The following is a 20619-nucleotide window of genomic DNA, read 5'->3' on the forward strand; positions in this document are numbered from 1 at the left end:
CAACGCATTGTTCTCCACCGCGTTTGACCAACGGGTAAATAAACATGCCGTGAGGACCGTGACGCAGTTGTCCCGCCGATACGTCTGACGTCATGACGTCTTTTCGGAGTTCAAAGCGACGAGAATGAGAGGAAGCCTCGAGATGGAGGCAGGGGGGTAATTTAATGCAAAAAATATAAAATTGACGCGTAATTTGAAGACAGTTGACATTTCATTTTCAGAAAGAGACTACAACAGTCTCTACAAGGAAGAGTCGTGTGTTAATTTTAGATATATAGACTCAGTCAGCACTGGATATTTTGGGTGAGTTTCTCAAGTATTGACCGGGCGCCATTTAAACACGCTTTGCGGGAGACAGAAAAGAAATAACCGCTCTCACAGCCAGCACACAATAATCTGCTTCAGTGGACACATTCTGCTCTCAAATAAACGCTTATTTTTTTAAAGGGAGATTCTATTCTCATTTTGGTAGACGGACGAAATATGTCGTGTTTGTGAGGGCCTGTGGTAGCGTCAGGTATTGTGTTAGCTGGCTAACGGCTAACAGCTAACGTTAACAGACCTCGAACTGAAGAGACATTTACGACCTCAAACAAGATATTACAGGTATAAATTATGCATCAACCGCCAATTCACGTTTTGTTTTAGTATCTGCATTTAAGAGATGCATGTCTTTCATACTTGACTCATGATTTGTTGGTTTTCAAGTTGTTTGTAATTGAAGTTATTACATCAATGCGGGATGTAACGCCACCTAAAGAAAACACATGAAACTAAGTTAACTCTAAAAAATGTTTTACTGGTATTCACAAACACGTCAATGTTACCCACATAACTGAAGATTTCTTAATATTTACATTGCTCTAAGTCGACTTAAGTTCCTTCCTTCTAACTTACTGCTAAAGTTTACTCTAAAAACTAGTGTATAATATATATATATATATATATATATATATATATATATATATATATATATATATAAATATATAATTGCACATGCATATCAAAATACATGTTCAGTCACAGACAATGTTCTCATTTTTATTTTGTACTTTTTCATTTTCGTTTCAGCTAATGATAATGATTACTTTTGTGCTGAAGAACTGGGTTTTGAATGTATTTGTAGTGCCTTTTATATGTATAATATTCCACTGGATGATTCACAATATATTGTATGAATTTCTTGGTCTCTGTTAGGGTGAAATAAAATGTATGTTTTTCAAAAATTAATCATTTGCACTGGCTTTAGGCTGGTTAGGGTACTCCGGGACCGTGCTTCGCAAATGGTATTGGTTCAGGATGCAGATTTTACATTAGACATCAAGTGGTGACACAACTTTGTTTTTGTTTCAAACCTAAAAATTTACTTTGTGGCAACCTCCACCAGCATCATAATTTAACTAGTATCTACCAAATGACAGATGAATTTGCCCTGAAAAGATATAGAATTGATTTCTTATATATATGTATATATATATATGTGTGTTTTGGGTGGGGGGTGGTGTGACCCACCAGTTGAGAATCATAGACAAAGAAGGGATCCAGAATGGGATTGGACTTAAGCCATCCACAAATTTATTGGCCCAAAATTATATACTTCTGAGTTAAATATTTTATCCTTTATTTGTTCAGGTTCTTTACGTCTCAGAAGCCTGTCCTAGACATCAGCAGTATTATTCACTCTTTTAGCATAGAGCAGTTTTAGCAGTCCAGTTGACTTGCCTTACAGTGGCTGCTTGACCTCAGTCAGCTCTGATGGTATCTAAATAGGTTACCGAAGTTGTGTTTGTATTGAAAAAAGTACTCAATTTTGTATCTCTTTATTGTGTGAGTGAGTTACATCAAGAAACTGACCTAATTTACAAATGTGGCATCAGGAACTCAAAACATGAAAGTTACAGAATGCAATGTTTATCTGCATTATATGTTAGGAGTTAGTTTTAAGAATAAAATTACTTACTATACACTATGTATTTATTACATGCTAATTACAACTGAAGCATTCACAAATTTAAAAACAGGGAAATGTATCAAATCTGGTGCTATTAGGATAACCCAGTATAATAACAAGTAATTTAGTTTATTTTTTTACAATGAAATATCCTATCCGGGAGTCAAGCCTCTTAGCTGCCTTTAATTTCATAAAAACAATGAATTAAATCAGTCACTGACCTAATGCCATCTTTGTGTGTACACTGTTATATGTAGTTGTTTATTATTATTATTATTATTATTATTGGAAATTCGGTGGAATAGGAATTACAACTCTTTAGACCTTTTCATTGATCACAATGACTGGAGGATGTTTTTAATGATTGTGCATTATCAATAGTTTAGAGAAGGTTAACTCTATTAATACTGTGATCTACTAGGTTTTTTCTCTTTGTGCTGTTTTCTTAAAAGTTGTAAAGGGTAAATGTCTGTGTTTCAAGTTGTGCATTAATAACTGTTTTAGATGCTGCCCTATTCATGGTTCAGTTCATTTTGAGCATGGAGTATGTTTCCAGATACTCAACACCAACAAACATTGATGTTGGTTCTCTGACATGTACAATATTAGAATTATCCTGCTCTGGAAAAGGTTTCTAAAATCAACTTGGGGTTGATTTGATATCACTTGCACCATGCCATAGCTTGCTTTTTTATGGAAGCCAATTTATATAATTATGATAATTTGATTACAAAGTCTTTACCATATTTTGTGTACTGTCGTCTATCTTCACTTAATTACTCTGTTTATTCTTTCTGAATACTCTTTTCACATCCTAAAGAACCATATTGAATGATTGCAGTATCTCTTTTATGTTGTTGTTGCTTAGGTTATGACCTGCAGTTCACAGTTTCCTTGTGCTGTAGAATGAGATGGTTCCTATTCACCAGTTGATGGTCTTATGGTGCAGATGTAATTTTTGATGTTAATATCTTTTCCGTCTCTCTGTACGTTACATTTTCCATTGACCTGTGCAATTGGTTAAGTTTTGTTAATTTAAAGTGAGCCGATGTAACAAACCTTAAACTCGTAGTAAATGTCCTTCCCTTCACATCTTCAGGTCTCAAACATGGCGACCGATATCGGCTCCCCTCCCCGGTTCTTCCACATGCCCCGGTTCCAGCACCAGGCTCCTCGGCAGCTGTTCTACAAGAGGCCGGACTTTGCCCAGCAGCAGGCCATGCAACAGCTCACTTTTGATGGCAAGCGCATGAGGAAAGCGGTCAACCGCAAGACCATTGACTATAATCCATCTGTCATCAGATATCTTGAGGTATAATCCTGAAAAAAATGTATTTACAGAAACAGAGCCTGCCTCCTTTAGCAATCTTAATTTTTGGCTAATTGTTGTATTTCAGAATCGATTGTGGCAGAGAGATCATCGAGATTTCCGTGCTATACAACCAGATGCAGGCTGCTACAATGATGTATGTTTTATTACTACTACTTTGCTCAGTTCTTGTATGTTTTTCCTTCAAGTTCATATATCTGAAAAAATACTTACTTTTCTTGCAGCTTGTTCCTCCAGTTGGTATGCTTAATAACTCTATGAATGCTGTTACAACAAAGTTTGTCAGAACCTCCACCAACAAAGTAAAATGCCCTGTTTTTGTTGTGCGGGTAAGTGTTAGGCTTGTATTTTAAAAAGTATGTTATGCTAGTTGAAATACATAATTTTGCTGTATAATCCACATAAAGTCCTTTGGTTGTTCTAAATATTTCCGTATCCTTTACGTCCCTTCTTATAGTGGACTCCTGAAGGCAGGCGACTTGTGACGGGTGCCTCCAGCGGGGAGTTTACTTTATGGAATGGGCTCACGTTTAACTTTGAGACAATTCTGCAGGTAACCAGAGACCATGTTTTTGATTTGAGGCACATCACCTTGCCTCAACCTCATAAGCTTGCTAAAAGGCCCTTGCTTATTTATCAAATTTTCTTCTCTTCACTCTCATAGGCTCATGACAGCCCTGTCAGGGCAATGACCTGGTCTCACAATGACATGTGGATGTTGACTGCCGACCATGGAGGTTACGTGAAGTACTGGCAGTCCAACATGAATAACGTCAAGATGTTCCAGGCTCACAAGGAGGCGATTAGAGAGGCCAGGTCTATACACAATCTACCATTTTCTGTAGTTAACCCGAGCCTGTTACTGCCCCTGCAGTGGCAGGGCTCTGCCTGTAGGGGGCTCTCCTCAATGCTGTCAGTTCTGATATACTCTTCCCTGTGCTGCTCAATGTCCATGTCCTTTATTATTGACACGTGTGTGTGTTGTTGTTGCAACACTGCATTTATTTGTCACCTGTGGCTTATGAGTTATGTATCCTCATCTTTTATATACATAATTACTTTGTACAGAAAAGGTGTATTTTTCACACTTTTAAATAAAGTATTTCCAATTATTTATATTCTAAGGTGATGACACATGCAGTCTAGAATAATAAATAAAAAAAATACGTCCGTTAAAAAGACCCTAAGGGACTAACGTGTTTGTTGGAAGGGTTTATGGAGCCTCCATATTGGAGGTGCTGGACTCTTGTCTTGTCCTTGCGCTGGTGTAACTGTAGGAAATCTACACAACTTTAAGTTTCAGTTCACAATGGTTTAACAATGAGACAGGAGCTGTGCTGTCCCGACTGGCCATCAGAGTCTGTGCCACACTTTCAGTCAGTCCCATAAAACAGGTCTTCCCTAATAAAAATACTGCCTCTTAATAAAGATTTTTAAAGAATAAATAATTCAGATATTCACTTTGATGCAACTCTACAGGTATAAATGCACATGGCAACATTTTCATTCACAGTGAAATCCAGGTTTATTTTATTCACTGGCACTCCATTTCATTCTGTTAACTCGGACACATGTAACGTTCTTTCTGATGCAATAAAATGCAATTTCACCTGCAATATTTAAAAACAAAAAAGGAAGCCACAAATTTAAAGCCAGTGTAATCAATTTATACAAATGGCTCATGGGTTGAAGTAAAACCTGCTGAAGAGAGGCTTTTGCTTACTTCAGTGGTTTATTTATATCTTAAGAACATTTGAGCACTGTGGTTAACACTTAGTACTTCATGGTGTTAGGTGGTGTGATAATTCTGCTTCATTTGTCTGTAGAAATAGTAAAGTAATGGTGTGTTTTTGGAGGTCAAAGAGTGAGTTGGTAAACTGAGGCAGGCTCAGTTTTGCCAAATGCTTGAACCAGCTTGTGTGCCCTCTGGAAGGAAGAGCGGTCTGTGTAGAGATGATTGTGTTCGAAACCTACATGGTTGTGTTTACTGATCGAACTAAACAAGTAAATATATTTAATATGCTAATTCCTATTTCTGATGTTGTATGACAGGGCTCAGAATACAGGGAAATGCGTGGCCAGTTTTAACTATCGCAATCCTTTTAGCTTGTGTGCTGTCTATGAGCAGCCCATATAGTTTTAGCATTGATTGTTTTTGTTTTTTTAAACTAGAGATGTGAAAAAAACGAAGCGAGTGTATAATAGGACTGTTCTGTAGAGTGAGCTGTCTGCTAAGGAGATGGAGGGTTCCTTGTCAGATCAACTCAAAGATGTCCAGCCCACAGAGAACTGCTATGTTATCCTTCATTGTTGATTCTCTCCCTGCTGTGTCTTCAGTTTCTCTCCTACGGATAATAAATTTGCCACTTGCTCTGATGATGGAACTGTACGCATCTGGGACTTTCTGCGCTGTCACGAGGAAAGAATTCTGAGAGGTATGTTATATAAGATGTGGAGATAATCACAAACGCTTTCCTTTGGTCCAAATTACACTGTCATCTGGGTTCACAAACACAAGTCTTCATGTTGTCTTTCACACAAATCTGCACACTTTACCATGGGCTGTCGGTATCAGTTTCATGTTCTTGCATTATTTTGGCAGTTTTCATGGGTCTGCAATTTAAATATTTATTAGACCTTGTGTTTGAGATTATAACTAATATTTTACTGATAAATCCTTTTTACAATATCTATTAATGCCAAAGATATTGTTTTCTCTGTTAATACTGTTTTGTACACCTTTTTTTAGGAACTAATATTTCTTGTGGAATTTAATCCACGTGAACATGGGGAAAAAATTAGCTTTCTGTATGAGCATTTTATTGCTTGTATCTGCAAACTATTGCATCTAATAACCTTGTGTTTTGTGTATTATAGTCTTGTGTAAAAAACATTAATAATGTGATGCACTATTGCCGTAGTACTACTACCAAAAATAACATTTTGTAGTAGAAAGGTTAAGATATTGTTTTAAATCTTTTTGATTCTCAATCTTTTTTCAAACAGATTATCAAATCTACTGATGATCCATTATCTTAAAAAAATCTAACCTTTTTTCCTATGACTTAAGATTCTTACAGCTCAACAGAATAAGCATTAAATCATCTCTCATCATTTATTGGTATTTGAGTCACACTGTGGTACAGAATCAAATTTAAACTTATTGAGTTAGGTTAGCGTATACAGTGCGTGCAGAATTATTAGGCACGTCGATTTTCTGATCATATTTTTTTTCAGCCACATTTTACCAATTCCAAACCACATTAATCTTAACTACTGTTAATTTTGTTTTTAATCATTTAGAAGTGATATATAATTCTTCATGAAGGCTGGAAATGTAGAACGTCTTATATTCAGGTGTGCATAAGTAGTAGGCACATTTTCTTTTACAGATAAAATAAGCCAAAAAAGAGATTTAACTCGGACTGAAAAGTCAAAAATTATGAAATTCCCACGAGGAGGATGCAATACTAGGAATTGCTGTTAAGGCATGACCATTGGACAGTGAAATGCTCATTGGGTCAGACAAAAACAGGTGGAGAAGAAAAGACACACGTTCAATCATTGCAAAATAATTAAGTGTAAAACCATCAGGAACCATTTAGTCTCCACCGCCACTATTTTCCAGAACTGCAACCTACCTGGAGTCTCCAGAAGTGCAAGGTGTCAGGATCTCAGAGACTTAGGTTAGGTAAAGAATCCTAAAAAATTACCCCACTTAATAAGAATCATAAGCTGAAGTGTAGTAAAATACTTGAAGACTGTTTATAGGCTTTATAGACAGACAGACTGAGAGTGAATCTTTTAAGGACCAGCACCACATCCTCTTGTACCACTGTTTGAAGAATTCATCTTCCAGAATCTGGCAGTAAGTTTTGTGAGTTCATTTTTAGTCCATCGCTGCGAAACGGACTTCAGAGTTGGAGAGAGGTTGCAGTTCTGGAAAATAGTGGCGCTGGAGACTAAATCGTTCCTGATGGTTTCACACTTAATTCTTTTGCAGTGATTGAACGTGTGTCTTTTCTTCTCCGCCTGTTTTTGTCTGACCCAATGAGCATTTCACTGTCCAATGGTCATGCCTTGACTGCAATTTTTATTAGTGAATCCTCCTCGCGGACATTTCATAATTTTTGACTTTTCAGTCTGAGTTAAATCTCTTTTTAGCTTATTTTATCTGTAAAAGAAAGTTTGCCTGATAATTCTGCACACCTGAATACAAGGCGTTTTACATTTCCAGCCTTCATGAACAATTATATATCACTTATAAATGATTAAATACAAAAGTAATAGTAGTTATTAAGATTAATGTGGTTTGGAATTGGTAAAATGTGCCTGGAAAAATAAATATGATCAGAAAATCAACGTGCCTAATAATTCTGCACGCACTGTAGCATTTCTAAACCGTCACTTGCCTGTATCGCTCGTTACAATTTATTTTCTGTTTCAGTGCTTTAAGAAAAATTGCTGCTCACTTCTGTTGACTTTTAGTTAAACAAGAGTTGATCCTTCTGGCATAATTTATATTTGTCATATTTGTGTTTATTACAATATAGTGAAGATAAGGCATTTGTCTCTTTCAATACCAACAACATACTAATTTATGTATTCGGGACATGACCTGTCACCATTTTGAAAAATAAAGATAATCCAACTTAAATGGACAGACATGATCACATGGTAATGGGCTTCTTGTTTGAAAAGTAATAAAACTGAAGAACATGAAATGCCTTAAACTACTTTTAAAAAAAAAGCCATTAGTTGACAAATTATGACCATGGTGGGATTTAGGGATTTTAGTCTTTTATTATTGTTGTTTAATATTCAGTTCAATAACAGTACCAGTCCTTTTCATCTCAGATGTTTTCTTTTGTGTGTATGTGTGTCCTGTGTTAAAATGGCATTATACAAAAAAAATAATTTCATCCACATGCAGAAATGCAGAAAGTTTCTGTGATAGGTAGGGTTAGTGTAAGGGATAGAATATACAGTTTGTACAGTATATAAACCACTACGTCTATAGAAAGTCATAAAACATGAAAACACAACGAACAATGAGTGATTAATGCAACAAAAAAAAATAATGTGAGTGACTGGGTATGGAAACTTTGTGATAAAATAAAACATTAAAAATAAAGCTTTTGCTTAATGGTTTTTTTTATTTATTATCAGACATACCAAAAGCAAACTTTGCTGTTTTTATTTGTTGATTTAGGGGGTTATTGGCTGTAGGTTTAAAAATTGTAACATTTGTCCTGTAACAACTCAAGTCGAGTACTTTGTGTACTTTTGAGAGGTCAAATATTTCAACCTCACAAGATGCATATACTTTTTTATGCTAGTTTGCTTAAAGGTAGTTTGAAATTACATCTATGTGCACTTCAATAGTGTACCAGTTAAGACAGTGACAAAGTGCCCAGCAAAGTAAGTAAAGAGAAGATATTACTTCCAACCAATTTATGACCTACCGGATCTCCATATGATTGAAATAATAATGAATTAAAGAAGGCACAATACTGTCAGTTCGGCAGTAAAATGTTCAGACTTAGCACTGTAAACAAATAAACAAAATATTGCTTGAAAAATGTTATTAGCATAGGTTTCATACATTGTAAGACCTTTCCCATTATATGAAATTTATCTCCACATTTTTTGTTGTTGTTTGTTTTCCCAGATACTTCATGTCTTTAAGATAAAGCACTGTCCCTGTTACAGTGATCTTGAATGTGCCTGATTTTTTTATCATTAATAAAAATAGGACTTGTGCTTTTTTTACTTTAAGTTACTTTTAAATAGATTTCACTGATTTGCATAAAAACAGAACTTCTTTTACAACAGGGATTTTCACTCCGTTTAACTATAGGATAGGCTTTCTTTCTTTTCCTCATGTTTGCGCAAACACACAAGTGTTCATTTATCTGTCAACTAAAAATACAGCTAAAGATTCATTCAGCTTCACCCAGACATTAATATAAATTAATAAACAAGCTCATGCTAAATTGATTATTCTGAGCAATGTTTTTGTGACAATCACATGATGTGCCCTTTTAAATAATGCCATTATTTGGTAGACAAATTCATTTGTCTATGAATTTTGAGATTTATTATTTTGCTAATTCAGTGGCATGTGACTTGATTAATAATTGAGTTTAATCCAATAAAATATATTTTGTTCTGGCTGTTACTTAGGCTGGCTTTGCTTATTATAGAGTAGTAAACTATTATGGCATATGATACATGTAACTTAATGCTTAATTTGTGTTCAAAAACAATAAAAAAGTGTTACTCTTGAGTAACAATGTTTTTCTGAAATATTAAAGAAAAATATATGCAAATACACAATATGTTTCTCTTTTTTTATGTCACAAACTCATTCGAAACCTACATATGTTTCCAGGACATGGAGCAGACGTGAAGTGTGTTGATTGGCATCCCACAAAGGGTTTGGTGGTGTCCGGCAGCAAAGACAGCCAGCAACCTATCAAATTTTGGGACCCAAAGACTGGACAAAGTTTGGCAACACTGTAAGTTAGTGTGGTGGCAGAAGTCAATCTTTGTCTCTGTAGAGACTTCTCGAGTCAGGAGTTCAAGGTGTCAAAAGAATCTACTTTGTTTCAATTAACAAAGCAGAGATATGTCAGCTGATTATCTAACAATTTTACTCAAAACTCATTCTTATACAGTCTCTTCCAACCTGTTTACACTTTGCTCAACAAATGGTTTTTCATTTAGTTATCTTCTATTTGTATTAGTCCATCCTCGTCCTGTTCTTAAAACAGAGGAAAATAACAGGTTAACATCTATTAACATCTTAATCTTTCTTGCATGAATCCTCCGACACTTACACATCTCAACAACAAAAGCATCTCCTTATCGATGTTGCATTTGGTGCTCAGACTGGGCTGCTTAATTATGGCAAAAATCATAATCAAGAATATTTAACACGATTATTGGTGGGTGATATGAAAAAAAAGTCTTATTTCACGATGTGAGTAATTTTAAATATCGGAGAAATTTCACAGTTATCAACACTTACAAAAATAATTCTGTTGTAAACTAATGTAAGAAAGGGTCCAAAAAACAATTACATAATTAAACTGTCAGCAATACAATAAGAACAAAGAAACTAATTAAAAATTCAAGAGAGTGAAAATACTAATTAAATAGAGTTTTAATTTCAGGAAGATGCACTAACCGTGGTATTCAGAAACAGTATGTAATAGCCTATAAAAAGATTGAATAATCAAATGTAAAATAACACTGCATAGTCTTACTGTACATATTGAATATAGATTAATTCTTATATAAAGCTACTTGGGAAAATCACTCACTCATCTTGACGGAATACCTTTTGTCATTTGTTGTTTGATTATCATTAATGACAGAATGCAGCAGGTATATTAGGCTGCTGTCACTTTAAAGTAACACTATGTAGTTTTTCAACCTTCATAATATATTTCCAAGACCCTTGTGATGGTACATCGACTTACAATAGGTTAAATGACACGTCTGCCGTACCCTGACAGTGTCTGCATCGCTTTTCCTGGCACTACGTAACTTCGGGTTTCGGGTAGTAACCGGAGCACAAAAAGAACTACAAAATTCGACTGCTTTACGGCATACATAGTTTTTCCTTCGTTTGTGATGTCTTTCATAAAATCATGCATCATACTCTACCTTGTCTGGCCATTGTTGATTCCAAAGCCGGTGCTGGATAAACAGCGAGCGTGCCCTTGCGACAGTAGGCTGCGGTAGGGTGAATTATTTACGACAGCGGTAATGAACAATTCCGCTTCCAACCTGTAGGGTGACCGCAGAGGAAAAGTTCCTTGGTGTTGCTTTAAGAGCTAATGCACAGATCCAATATACTATTACACATGTGTTTTCTTTCTCAACTGTGTACATTTGCTCATTTACTACGTACATTAACCCACAGTGTTTACGTGAATACTCTCCAAAAAGACATTTTGACATTTTTTGTGGAACATGTTTAAGTGCGTATCTGAAGCCCATTTACTTATCCGCATTCGGCTCAATCTCGAACTGCCACCTGGGGAACAGTGTCTCTTTTGTGGCTTAATGTGCTTTTAATTACTCTGTTAAATATCAAACAGTGAGCAGTAATAGCAACAGTAGACTGCATTTTAGAAACGCTCATTGATTTGGATGTTACATTTGGGCTTTTAGGGAGCAAAGAAAGTGCACCGCTGTGAAGGAAATAAAGGTGCGTTGGATGGAATGCGGCACAATAATAATTTTACCTTGACTATTTTGTTTTCATAATCGTTGGAAGCCAAAATAAAAAAATAATTACGATTAATTGCACAGTCCTAGCTCAGAGCTACTAAAAGGGAGACAGTGCCCTCTATGACTTGAGGCCTTCTGAATTGTACACTGTAGACTGAGAAATGAAACCATTTCTATATGTTTAATAAAAATACAATTTAAGAAATATACTAAATTAGCAGACCGTAAATGGTTCGGTAAGAGCTACTTCGATGTATTAAGCCATTTAACAATAAAAATGGTTGTAGCTGCATTGAAAATCTTTCTATGCTAAAGGGTTGGAGTACTTGATCAACTAAAAGCGATTAAGTGGGGCTATTAATCTTTCGATTGTGTTTTGTCCTCAGACATGCGCATAAAAATACTGTCATGGAGGTGAAGTGGAACCTCAATGGCAACTGGCTGTTGACGGCGTCACGTGACCATTTATGCAAACTGTTTGACATCCGCAACCTCAAAGAGGAGCTACAGGTTTTTAGAGGACACAAGAAAGAAGCCACAGGTAATCTAATCCTAATGAGAACATGTATGAATGGCTCTTGTGGTGGTGAAGCAGTGTGTTCAATACTCATGTTTTCTTGGTTGCAGCTGTTGCCTGGCACCCAGTTCATGAAGGCATGTTTGCCAGTGGAGGCTCTGATGGCTCGCTGCTATTTTGGAATGCAGGGTAAGCACCGTTCAGATCCTTTCTGTATCCATATATGGTAGCTGTAGTAAAAATTGAAAATTGAATCGCATGTTATTTGACTGCTAATGTGGTTGAAATATTTTGCTAGTGTGGAGAAAGAAGTGGGAGGAATGGAGATGGCTCATGAAGGAATGATCTGGAGTTTAGCCTGGCATCCACTGGGACACATCTTGTGTTCTGGGTCTAACGACCACACCAGGTGAGTGAGTGTAACAAAACTTTCATGTGGTTGACTTAGGGTTGTTTGTTACATTTACCAAAATTTCAGTTGCCAATACCAATAACAGTGAAAATTCCCAATTCTCGATAACAGTTTTGTTATTTTTCTAATTGCAGCAAACAATATGCTATTTACCACACTCCTTTTATTTAGATTTAAATTTGAATACATTGATACATTAAATAAATTCCGTACAGTTAAGTGAACAGTCAGAAACAAAGATTAAAAAATTTAAATTGTAAACCTAAAATGCATAGATTTTAGCTCATTGCTCTGCGATCACTCCCACAGCAAATTTTGGACAAGGAATCGGCCAGGGGACAAGATGCGGGACAGATACAATCTGAACTTGTTGCCTGGAATGTCAGAAGATGGGATGGAATATGGTTAGTGTTTCTTGACCTTTTGCAATTTGGAAGCCCTATAGAGGATGTACATATGAATTGATAATGCTTTATCCTGGGGTAATTCTAGATGACATGGAGACCAATAATGTTGCCGCCATTCCGGGCATGGGGATCCCAGAAACGCTGAAGGCTGCCATGGAACAAGAACAAACTGGTTAGCACACACATACATGATCACAGTCAATATTTTTTGACGTTCAATGTATTCATATATAGGTAAATGGTTGGTTATTGATAAATTGTGATTGTGTGCTTAGGAAAAGATATGGTAGCAGAGCCTGAGATGAGCATCCCTGGGCTGGACTGGGGAATGGAAGAGGTTATGTTGAAGGACCAAAAAAAGCCCCCGACTAAAAAAGTTCCTTATGCAAAACCTATTCCAGCTCAGTTTCAACAGGTCAGTATGATGGACTTATACATATGTATTAGTAGTACTGCCAGACACTGTGGTTTGGATCTTGTGGATAAAAAGTGAAGGACAGACAACTAAGGACAGACAACCAAATTTGTATCTCATTCAATAGGCCTGGGCAGAGAATAAGGTTCCAGCAATGGCTCCTGGAGAGGTTCCAAAAGAAAGGAAGGATGAGAAGAAAGTAGATGGCAAGAAGAAGACTCAAGCAGAGATTGAGCAGGAAATGGCTGCCCTGCAGTATACAAACCCAATGTTGCTCGAGGTCAGCTAATATGCTTACATGCACAGCTTTAGCATTGTGCTCTAAACATGTGAATCATCACTATGTTATGCATATCAACACTGGTTAATTAATTATTATTAAATATATTTTTGTCTATAGCAACTGAAGATGGATCGAATGGCACAATTACAAGAGCAGGGAATGCCTCCCCCTGCTGGACAGTCAGGGCCAGTGCCTCCTTTTCCAGGGCAGGGTGGCCCGATGCCCCCTCCAACACAAGGCTTCCCTCAATCCATGCCTCCACAACAAATGCCGCACAACATGCCTCCAGTGGGACCAGGTGGAATACCTGGTCCATTCATATCTTCAGGCCAAATGGGTCCACCAGGACCTATGCACCAGGGTCCTCCTCCACAGGGCATGATGGGACCTCCAGACATGCATGGACCTCCACGTCATCCTGGCCCTCACAGGAACATGGGACCCCAGGGTCCTCCTGGCATGTCTGGCCCTAGAGGTATGCAAGGACCCCCCCCTGGAGGAATGCCCCCGGGTTCTGGTGGACCTCCAGGCGGTATGATGGGTCCACCACCGCGAGGACAGGGGCCTCCACAGGGAGGGATGATGCATCAGGACATGAGGGGGCCCGTGCCTCATGGAAACATGATGGGCCATCAGGGACCCATGCAAGGGGGTATGATGGGGCCTCCACCCAGGACTCATGGCAATATGCAGGGCATGGGAAATATGCATGGAATGGGGCCTCCTCCAGGGGGTATGCATGGGCCACCAAACAACATGCAGGGGCCACCAGGAAACATGCAAGGACCTCCAGGCAATATGCAGGGCCCTCCACCATACATGCAAGGCAAACCACCACACATGAGTGATGGAAATCGCGGACAGTTCAACCAGGTGAAGAAACCGTTGGAATGAACACATCTGTGAATGTCTAGGACAAAGAGATGTAACTGAATAAATGTCAGAGTAGCTTCTATTGCTGACATTTTGTGCATGTCTTTCAGGGACAGAATCCTGGGCCTCAGTCAATGATGCATGGGATGGGACAACAGGGTCCTAATGGGAAAGGTAATGCTCCGCCTCTTGAGGGAAGAAAAGTTACTCATATTAGGGCTTCAATATTCTGGATAAATTGAGAATCACGTTTTTTGGTTTTGAACAGAGATCACAATTCTCCCCTGATTCCAAACAGACAACTAAATAAAATAACGTGATTCTCTAGTAAATCACGTTTATTTTGTTTAGTTGTCTGTTCTGACAAAATATTAATTGCTGCAGTCTATTTAAAATGTTTAATTAATCTGAATTATTTTAAAAACTTGGTTTGAAGGAATGACTCAATGGCTCACTCATAAATAATTCACTTGTTTCATTACTGGATTAATCTGTTTTTGAACAAATCTTTTAAATGAATGATTCAATGCCATTTTTTCAGTCACTTGTTGCCACCTGTTGGTGTAACAATGTAATCTATACTATTCTTTATAGTTACTTTCAAAAGGTGATTTGCTTCTGTAGACAGTGTTTTTATCCAAGCTATAAACTTTTATCCTGGTACTTCTGTGAAATGAATATTTGTAGCAGAAATAATGATACTGTGTGATTGAAAAGACTATTTGTTAACCTGTTTCCTACCAACACATGATAAATGCTTTCTCTGGGTCAGCGCCAATGCAGATTGGAATGTTCCGGTGTGATTTTGTCTTATGTTTAATAGACAAAGGTGAATCGTTGTCCTGTAGTAATGGAGATCATGTGGGTGTTTGAATCGAGATCGTGATCTTTTAACGATTAATCGTACAGCTCTAACTTCGATGCAAGATGATTTAATCAAAACTAGTGTGTGAAAGTTAATAGTGACTTGTTTGTGCTCTCCTTGTCTGTTTTTATCAGGAGATGCTCCTCGAGGACCTAACCATCACATGGGACCCCCATCGGAACGACAAGGCCCAGGAGGAGCTGGTCAGGGCTCTGATGGAGGCCAGTACTGGGGTGACGATGGGGGTTATCAAGAGGGCTGGAGAAGAGGCCCTGGGGGATCGGGACAGGAATACTCTGGAGGTCACAGAGGAAGCTCTGGAAGCCAATGGGAGGGCCAGGAAAGGTTTTCTTCACATGATGGAGAGTACATGGGACACGACAGGTATGCTTCATTCAGCACAACATGAATATATAATCTGTTTTTCTTAAATGTTTTGAGTCTTATGCAGGGTGCGATTTGTGAAAAAAACGGGGGGGGGGGGGGGGCTGTGTTTTGAAACATTTTTATTCATAAAAATAAATCATGAGAACATGAACTTCATCACTGCATTTGCAGGAATTGTAAAATCTTTTTTCTTATTGACTCATGAAGTAGCCTATTGCAATATTTTTACTCTGATAGCTTATCTTTCCCCACACATATGAACTGTGATCATGCACAACGAAAAAACATGCAAGCATTAAATCCCCCGCCCAGTAAGTTTTACTGCTGCTGTTAAAGTAATAACGTTAATGTTACATCGCGATGCTGAGCTACAGTGAAATGATAGAAAAGACAGATGCATTATCTGTGTTAGTCAATTCGCCTCATTTGCGCGAACGAGGCGAATTCGTGTCTACCGCGCCGCGCTAAACGCCTCATTCGCGCCGCATGACCTCTAGATGCGCGTAAACGCATCTTTACATTGACTTAACATTGAAATCAATCGCGCCGCCAGACGCTCAAGATCAAAAAACCTTCGCTTAGCCTGTGAAACACCGTATGTGTAAGGTGTACTCGTGAGGTGTAACCAATCAGATAGCGCCGTGGATGGGACATTGAGCAAGTCTGCAGAGTGGTGATTACAGAGAGGCTGCGGCAGCTATACCAGAGCGAGCCAAAGTAGCGATTTTAAAAATAAAATTGACTTTAATCAAACTACTATTCCGTGATAAGTTTTGTGATCCGTCTCGCCACTAGTGTAGTAGCACTGATCACTTTGAGGGAGGGGTAAATTAATCCCCACCGGGATGAAAAATAAAACAGAGGCAGGGAAACATTGACCAGAAAGGGGGAAATCCCACGCATCCCACCCCCGGCAAATCGCACCCTGGTCTTATGGATTAGAATGTGAAATTTGTGTTTGGTGACATCCTGACAGGTATGATGGGTATGAGGGTTCTGGTGAGGAGTTTGACCAGAGGCAGAGACGGCCACCGCATGGAGATGATTCGTAAGTGTTGCGTGCAACCTGAGATTTAGCCAAGAATTAGCTTTACTGTGTTCTGGCAGAAAGAAAGAAATGCATATTATTCAAAATGAATCTTAAGATTGAAACATGACACCAAAGTCTGAGGTATGCTTTCTTTTCTGCCTGTCAACGTTCAACCGTTTCAAAGTATACTCTTTAAAGCATGAGCCTGTACAGACATTTTGTGATCTTTGACCAGATTTGTCCACTGATTTATAAATACTTGATTTTTATTGTCTGTCTCTGAATGTACAGATACAGGAGAGGTGGCCCAAGTGGGCGTGGTGGAATGGGCGGCTTCCAAGAGGAGTATGGCGGAGATGAGAGCTTTGATTCCCAAGAAGACATGGGCCAAGGATGGGGAGGAAGAGGAAGACCACGTGGTGGGCCACCAAGAGGAGGTTGGTCCTACTCCATTCACCAGTCCTTGAGCTCACGTTGCGTCCATTAAAAATGAGGTGTCAGGTTTGAACATGACATCTTTCTTAGGTGGTGTAGGAAGAAAGGGGCTTCTCCCAACTCCTGATGATTATCCCTCTCACTATGAAGGAGGAAGAAACCAGGAGGGCTGGGAGGGAGGGCGAGATTCAGGTAGAAGTTCATGAAGGGGATGCCAATAAATGTTCTTATTGTTGCAGTGCAGTAAGACATGCTTGAGCAAATTCTCATTTTTTAACTGAGTCCATAAAGCTGAGTGCACACTAAATGAATTTAGCCCACATTTTCCAGTCACGTACACTTTTTTTTTTTTTTCTTTTTTTTTTGCACAAAAAAAATATCAGATCAAAGCCAAATTGGATGACGGGCCAGTTAGGTGTGAGGATTCCAACAGTCTGTAACTTGCCTCAGAAACAAGGGAATCTTTTAGTGTTAGCAATGTAGTGAGAGCAGTGACATGAAATGACCAATAAGGAAATGAAAGGATGGGGTCTGTTTAAAACCTTAAGTATTAGACTAGGTGACAACAGGGTATAGTTTTTGGGCATCCGATAACCTTACTTAGAATTCTTTATGAAGAACGGCAAGCCCTTGGTGCCCATCTCTGTCTTAATTATTGTCTTGCTCCATTTTAATTTCTTTGTGCTAAAAAATGAATCTAAACAACAAAGTAAAAATCAAAAATTACGTGGAGCCTAAAACTGCTATTGTGTCGGCCAATGAAATTTACTGTGTAATAATTTTTCTCATGAAAAAAAGTAACAAAAAATTCAAAGTAATTTCAATATTAATAATATTAACAGTAAAGCAGTTTGGGGATTTTTTTTTTTCTTAGTCCCGTAGTGTACTTTTAACTTAAGCTTTATGTAAAGGCATAGTTCAAGCTTATCATCAAAGATCCAAACAAATTCATGTTGGTGTGCATGTGTGTGTTCAGGTCATGAGAGTTATCGGGATGGTCAGCGGCCAGACCACAATATACATGACAGTCCGTCTCCAGCCAGTAGAGAGCGTTCCTCCTCTCTACAGGGCATGGATATGGCCTCGCTGCCCCCACGCAAACGCCCATGGCATGACGGACCAGGCACTGGTGACATGGACTCCCCTGGTGCAGTGCCTGATGACAGAGCAGGTGAGTGATGGATAAGTGACAGTGAGTGATGGATAAGTGACAATGATTTGTTTTAAAGGGGACATGAACTGGCTTTTTAAAAAAATATATATTATTGTCTGAGGTAAACTTATTCATTATGATGTTTTTCAATGTAAAAACCACGCAAATGTCATAAGTAATAGGCTATGTTCTACTGGTTTTGCCCCTAGCTCCTGAAACGCTCGGTTTTCATGGGCTTGCCACACATGAGACTTGGAAGTAATCAACCACTGTTATGATTGGATAACAGTTTTGCATTAAAATGAGTTTAGACTCCCCTTCAGTTCACGTGGGGAATTGTTTTGAAAACTTCCAATGTGGAAAAATAGCCACGGGAATGATTCGCCCATACATGTTCGAGCCAGAGTCTAATTACGAATCGCAGGATCAGTAGATATTAAACAATCTTTAACAATGTAATGCTAGCACATATAAAAAAAAATGTTTTACTCAAATAAGTGTGTTGCACCATTCCTGTTGGATCCCATATACAGCATATATATACAGCAATGCACAGCATCGCTTTTTTAAAATCTCATTCTGTCTACAAATCAGGCCTTATTTACAAAAGAATCCGCGGTGAAATGAAGCGATCAAATGCACAGTCTTACCCATGCGAGCTGGAACTTCGTTAAGAATAAAGTTAATTTATAATACGCAGATCCCTCGTATTACGATAACCTTTTATATATCCAAAGCTCAAGAAAAAAATTATTTCTCAATTCATGACCCCTTTAAAGTAAAATGCATAAAATGGCATTCTGGATACTAATATTGTCCAACTCCCCATAGGTCGGCCATCACAGAGAGAGGAAGGTGGGTATGGGCCTCCATCACGGGGAGGAAGAGGTGGATGGGGCCATGGTGGGCCACCTAACCCAGGGGGTCCTGGTCCCAATGTGGGTCCAAATGTCAGACGAGGGGCTCCACGCGGTGTTATGAGGGGTGGTCGCGGGCGGTAGTAATGGTCACACCTGCTTCTCTGGGAACACGGAGGCAAAACCACAATGAGGACAGGGGACAACAAAGAACCACACATGGCTACAAAATCAGCTTCCTTGAGGGTCTGAACAGTTTTGCAGGCTTGGACAGGTGTCTGGAAGCACTTCAGTATAAATCAGCGTGGAACCCTTAATCGGTGGCTACGGCTTAGCTTTTTCTCTATGATGTATCAGACGGAAGGTGGTGGGTACAAGTTATCCAGGGCCAAATGTTTTGGCTTTTGATGCCTCTTGCCACCTGATTGGTGTACTTGTGACACGTGGGATTTGTTCTAACTGTACATCAATTGTGAGAATAATAACCGGGGACACATCATGGTGTGACAAGAAACATCTCTTGTAATGGACTTGCGTTTGTGGTCCAGGAAACTGTATTTGTGATGCATGGTACAACTCTCTGTAGATGCTAAAGAGAAATCCCTTCCCTGCACTGAGCAGCTGACCTGCTTTGTGGTTCACTTGGACAATGGCAACTGAATTTGTACCAGCACCTGAGCCCCCTGGGGCTTTCCTTTTTTTTTTTTTTTTTGGCGTCAATGATTCTGATGTGTCAAACACAGAACATATTGTGTACCATTGAATTCCTCAGTCAGATTCTGTCAGCCAGCAAACGCAACTCATTCTAGGTAAAGGCCTCTAGGCATCGTCTTGAGGACTGTCTATTACTAGAGAAAAATGGTCTTTTGAATGTTTCGTTCCCCCAGTGACTCAACAATGTTTATTTAATTTCATTTTTATGTAAAATAATGGGAGATAATATTTCTGTAACATTACCAGGCTACTCTGAGAGACGAAGCTGCAGACTTTGTTCCTATGTGTACAGTTTGTCACAAAATTGTCATATTGTTTTGTCCTTTTTTTTGTATGAAACCATAATAGAATGTGCAAAATTTATGTAAACTCTCTCTGCTCTTGTCGTTACTTTGGTTTCACCCACTCTTTTGTGTGTTTTTATTACACTGATATGAACTCTTGAAGGCGGCAGTGTCAGTCCTGCTTCTGGAGATCCATGTTCCCTACATAAGCGTAGTCACACAAGACTGAGATCCTCTATTAGTCACGTCTTTTCGTTGTGAATGTGCATGTCAGTTCACAAACCTTGTTTTTTTTTTTTTCATGAGCTTGCATTTCCAGTCTCCCACAATTGCATGGGTATGATTGGAAGGAAGTCAGTGGAGCGAAAATTCTACCATGACTGTTCATTAATTTCAACCCACCTTTACATGCATGTATTTTTTTATTTACCTCCAAAGCCTTGATTGGTTCAGGTGTGTTTA

General features: G+C 38.5%; 1 protein-coding gene across 5 annotated transcripts; it reads left to right on the forward strand.

Moving 5' to 3' along the window:
- Window positions 1-63: 63 nt before the first annotated feature.
- On the forward strand, window positions 64-20242 carry wdr33 (WD repeat domain 33). 5 transcript variants are annotated; one of them, XM_077194208.1, is made up of 23 exons: window positions 87-606; window positions 3051-3263; window positions 3349-3417; window positions 3506-3610; window positions 3739-3834; window positions 3946-4097; window positions 5619-5716; window positions 9676-9802; window positions 11912-12066; window positions 12153-12231; window positions 12341-12451; window positions 12764-12858; window positions 12947-13033; window positions 13137-13276; window positions 13404-13556; window positions 13677-14432; window positions 14543-14606; window positions 15432-15681; window positions 16661-16732; window positions 17006-17151; window positions 17240-17341; window positions 18126-18320; window positions 19134-20242. In XM_077194208.1, exons 2-23 carry the CDS (start codon window positions 3060-3062, stop codon window positions 19301-19303), a joined length of 3426 nt encoding a protein of 1141 aa, XP_077050323.1. In that variant the 5' UTR covers window positions 87-606; window positions 3051-3059; the 3' UTR covers window positions 19304-20242. The 5 variants fall into 5 exon arrangements, with proteins under 5 accessions (XP_077050339.1, XP_077050323.1, XP_077050315.1 ...); XM_077194200.1 differs by having other exon boundaries at window positions 98-303; XM_077194230.1 differs by lacking the exon at window positions 17240-17341 and having other exon boundaries at window positions 106-303; window positions 473-606.
- Window positions 20243-20619: the final 377 nt, after the last annotated feature.

Source organism: Siphateles boraxobius, unplaced genomic scaffold (assembly GCF_051911475.1).
Source record: "Siphateles boraxobius isolate OS27281-9 unplaced genomic scaffold, OSU_SipBor_1 1, whole genome shotgun sequence".
NCBI classification, from domain to species: domain Eukaryota; kingdom Metazoa; phylum Chordata; class Actinopteri; order Cypriniformes; family Leuciscidae; genus Siphateles; species Siphateles boraxobius.

Coding starts and splice junctions, on each gene's coding strand:
- wdr33 (XM_077194208.1), top strand. CDS start 3,060: ATGGCGACCGATATCGGCTCCCCTCCCCGGTTCTTCCACATGCCCCGG. Junction 13,034..13,136: donor CATGGAACAAGAACAAACTG/GTTAGCACACAC, acceptor TTGTGTGCTTAG/GAAAAGATATGGTAGCAGAG. Junction 17,152..17,239: donor TGGTGGGCCACCAAGAGGAG/GTTGGTCCTACT, acceptor CATCTTTCTTAG/GTGGTGTAGGAAGAAAGGGG.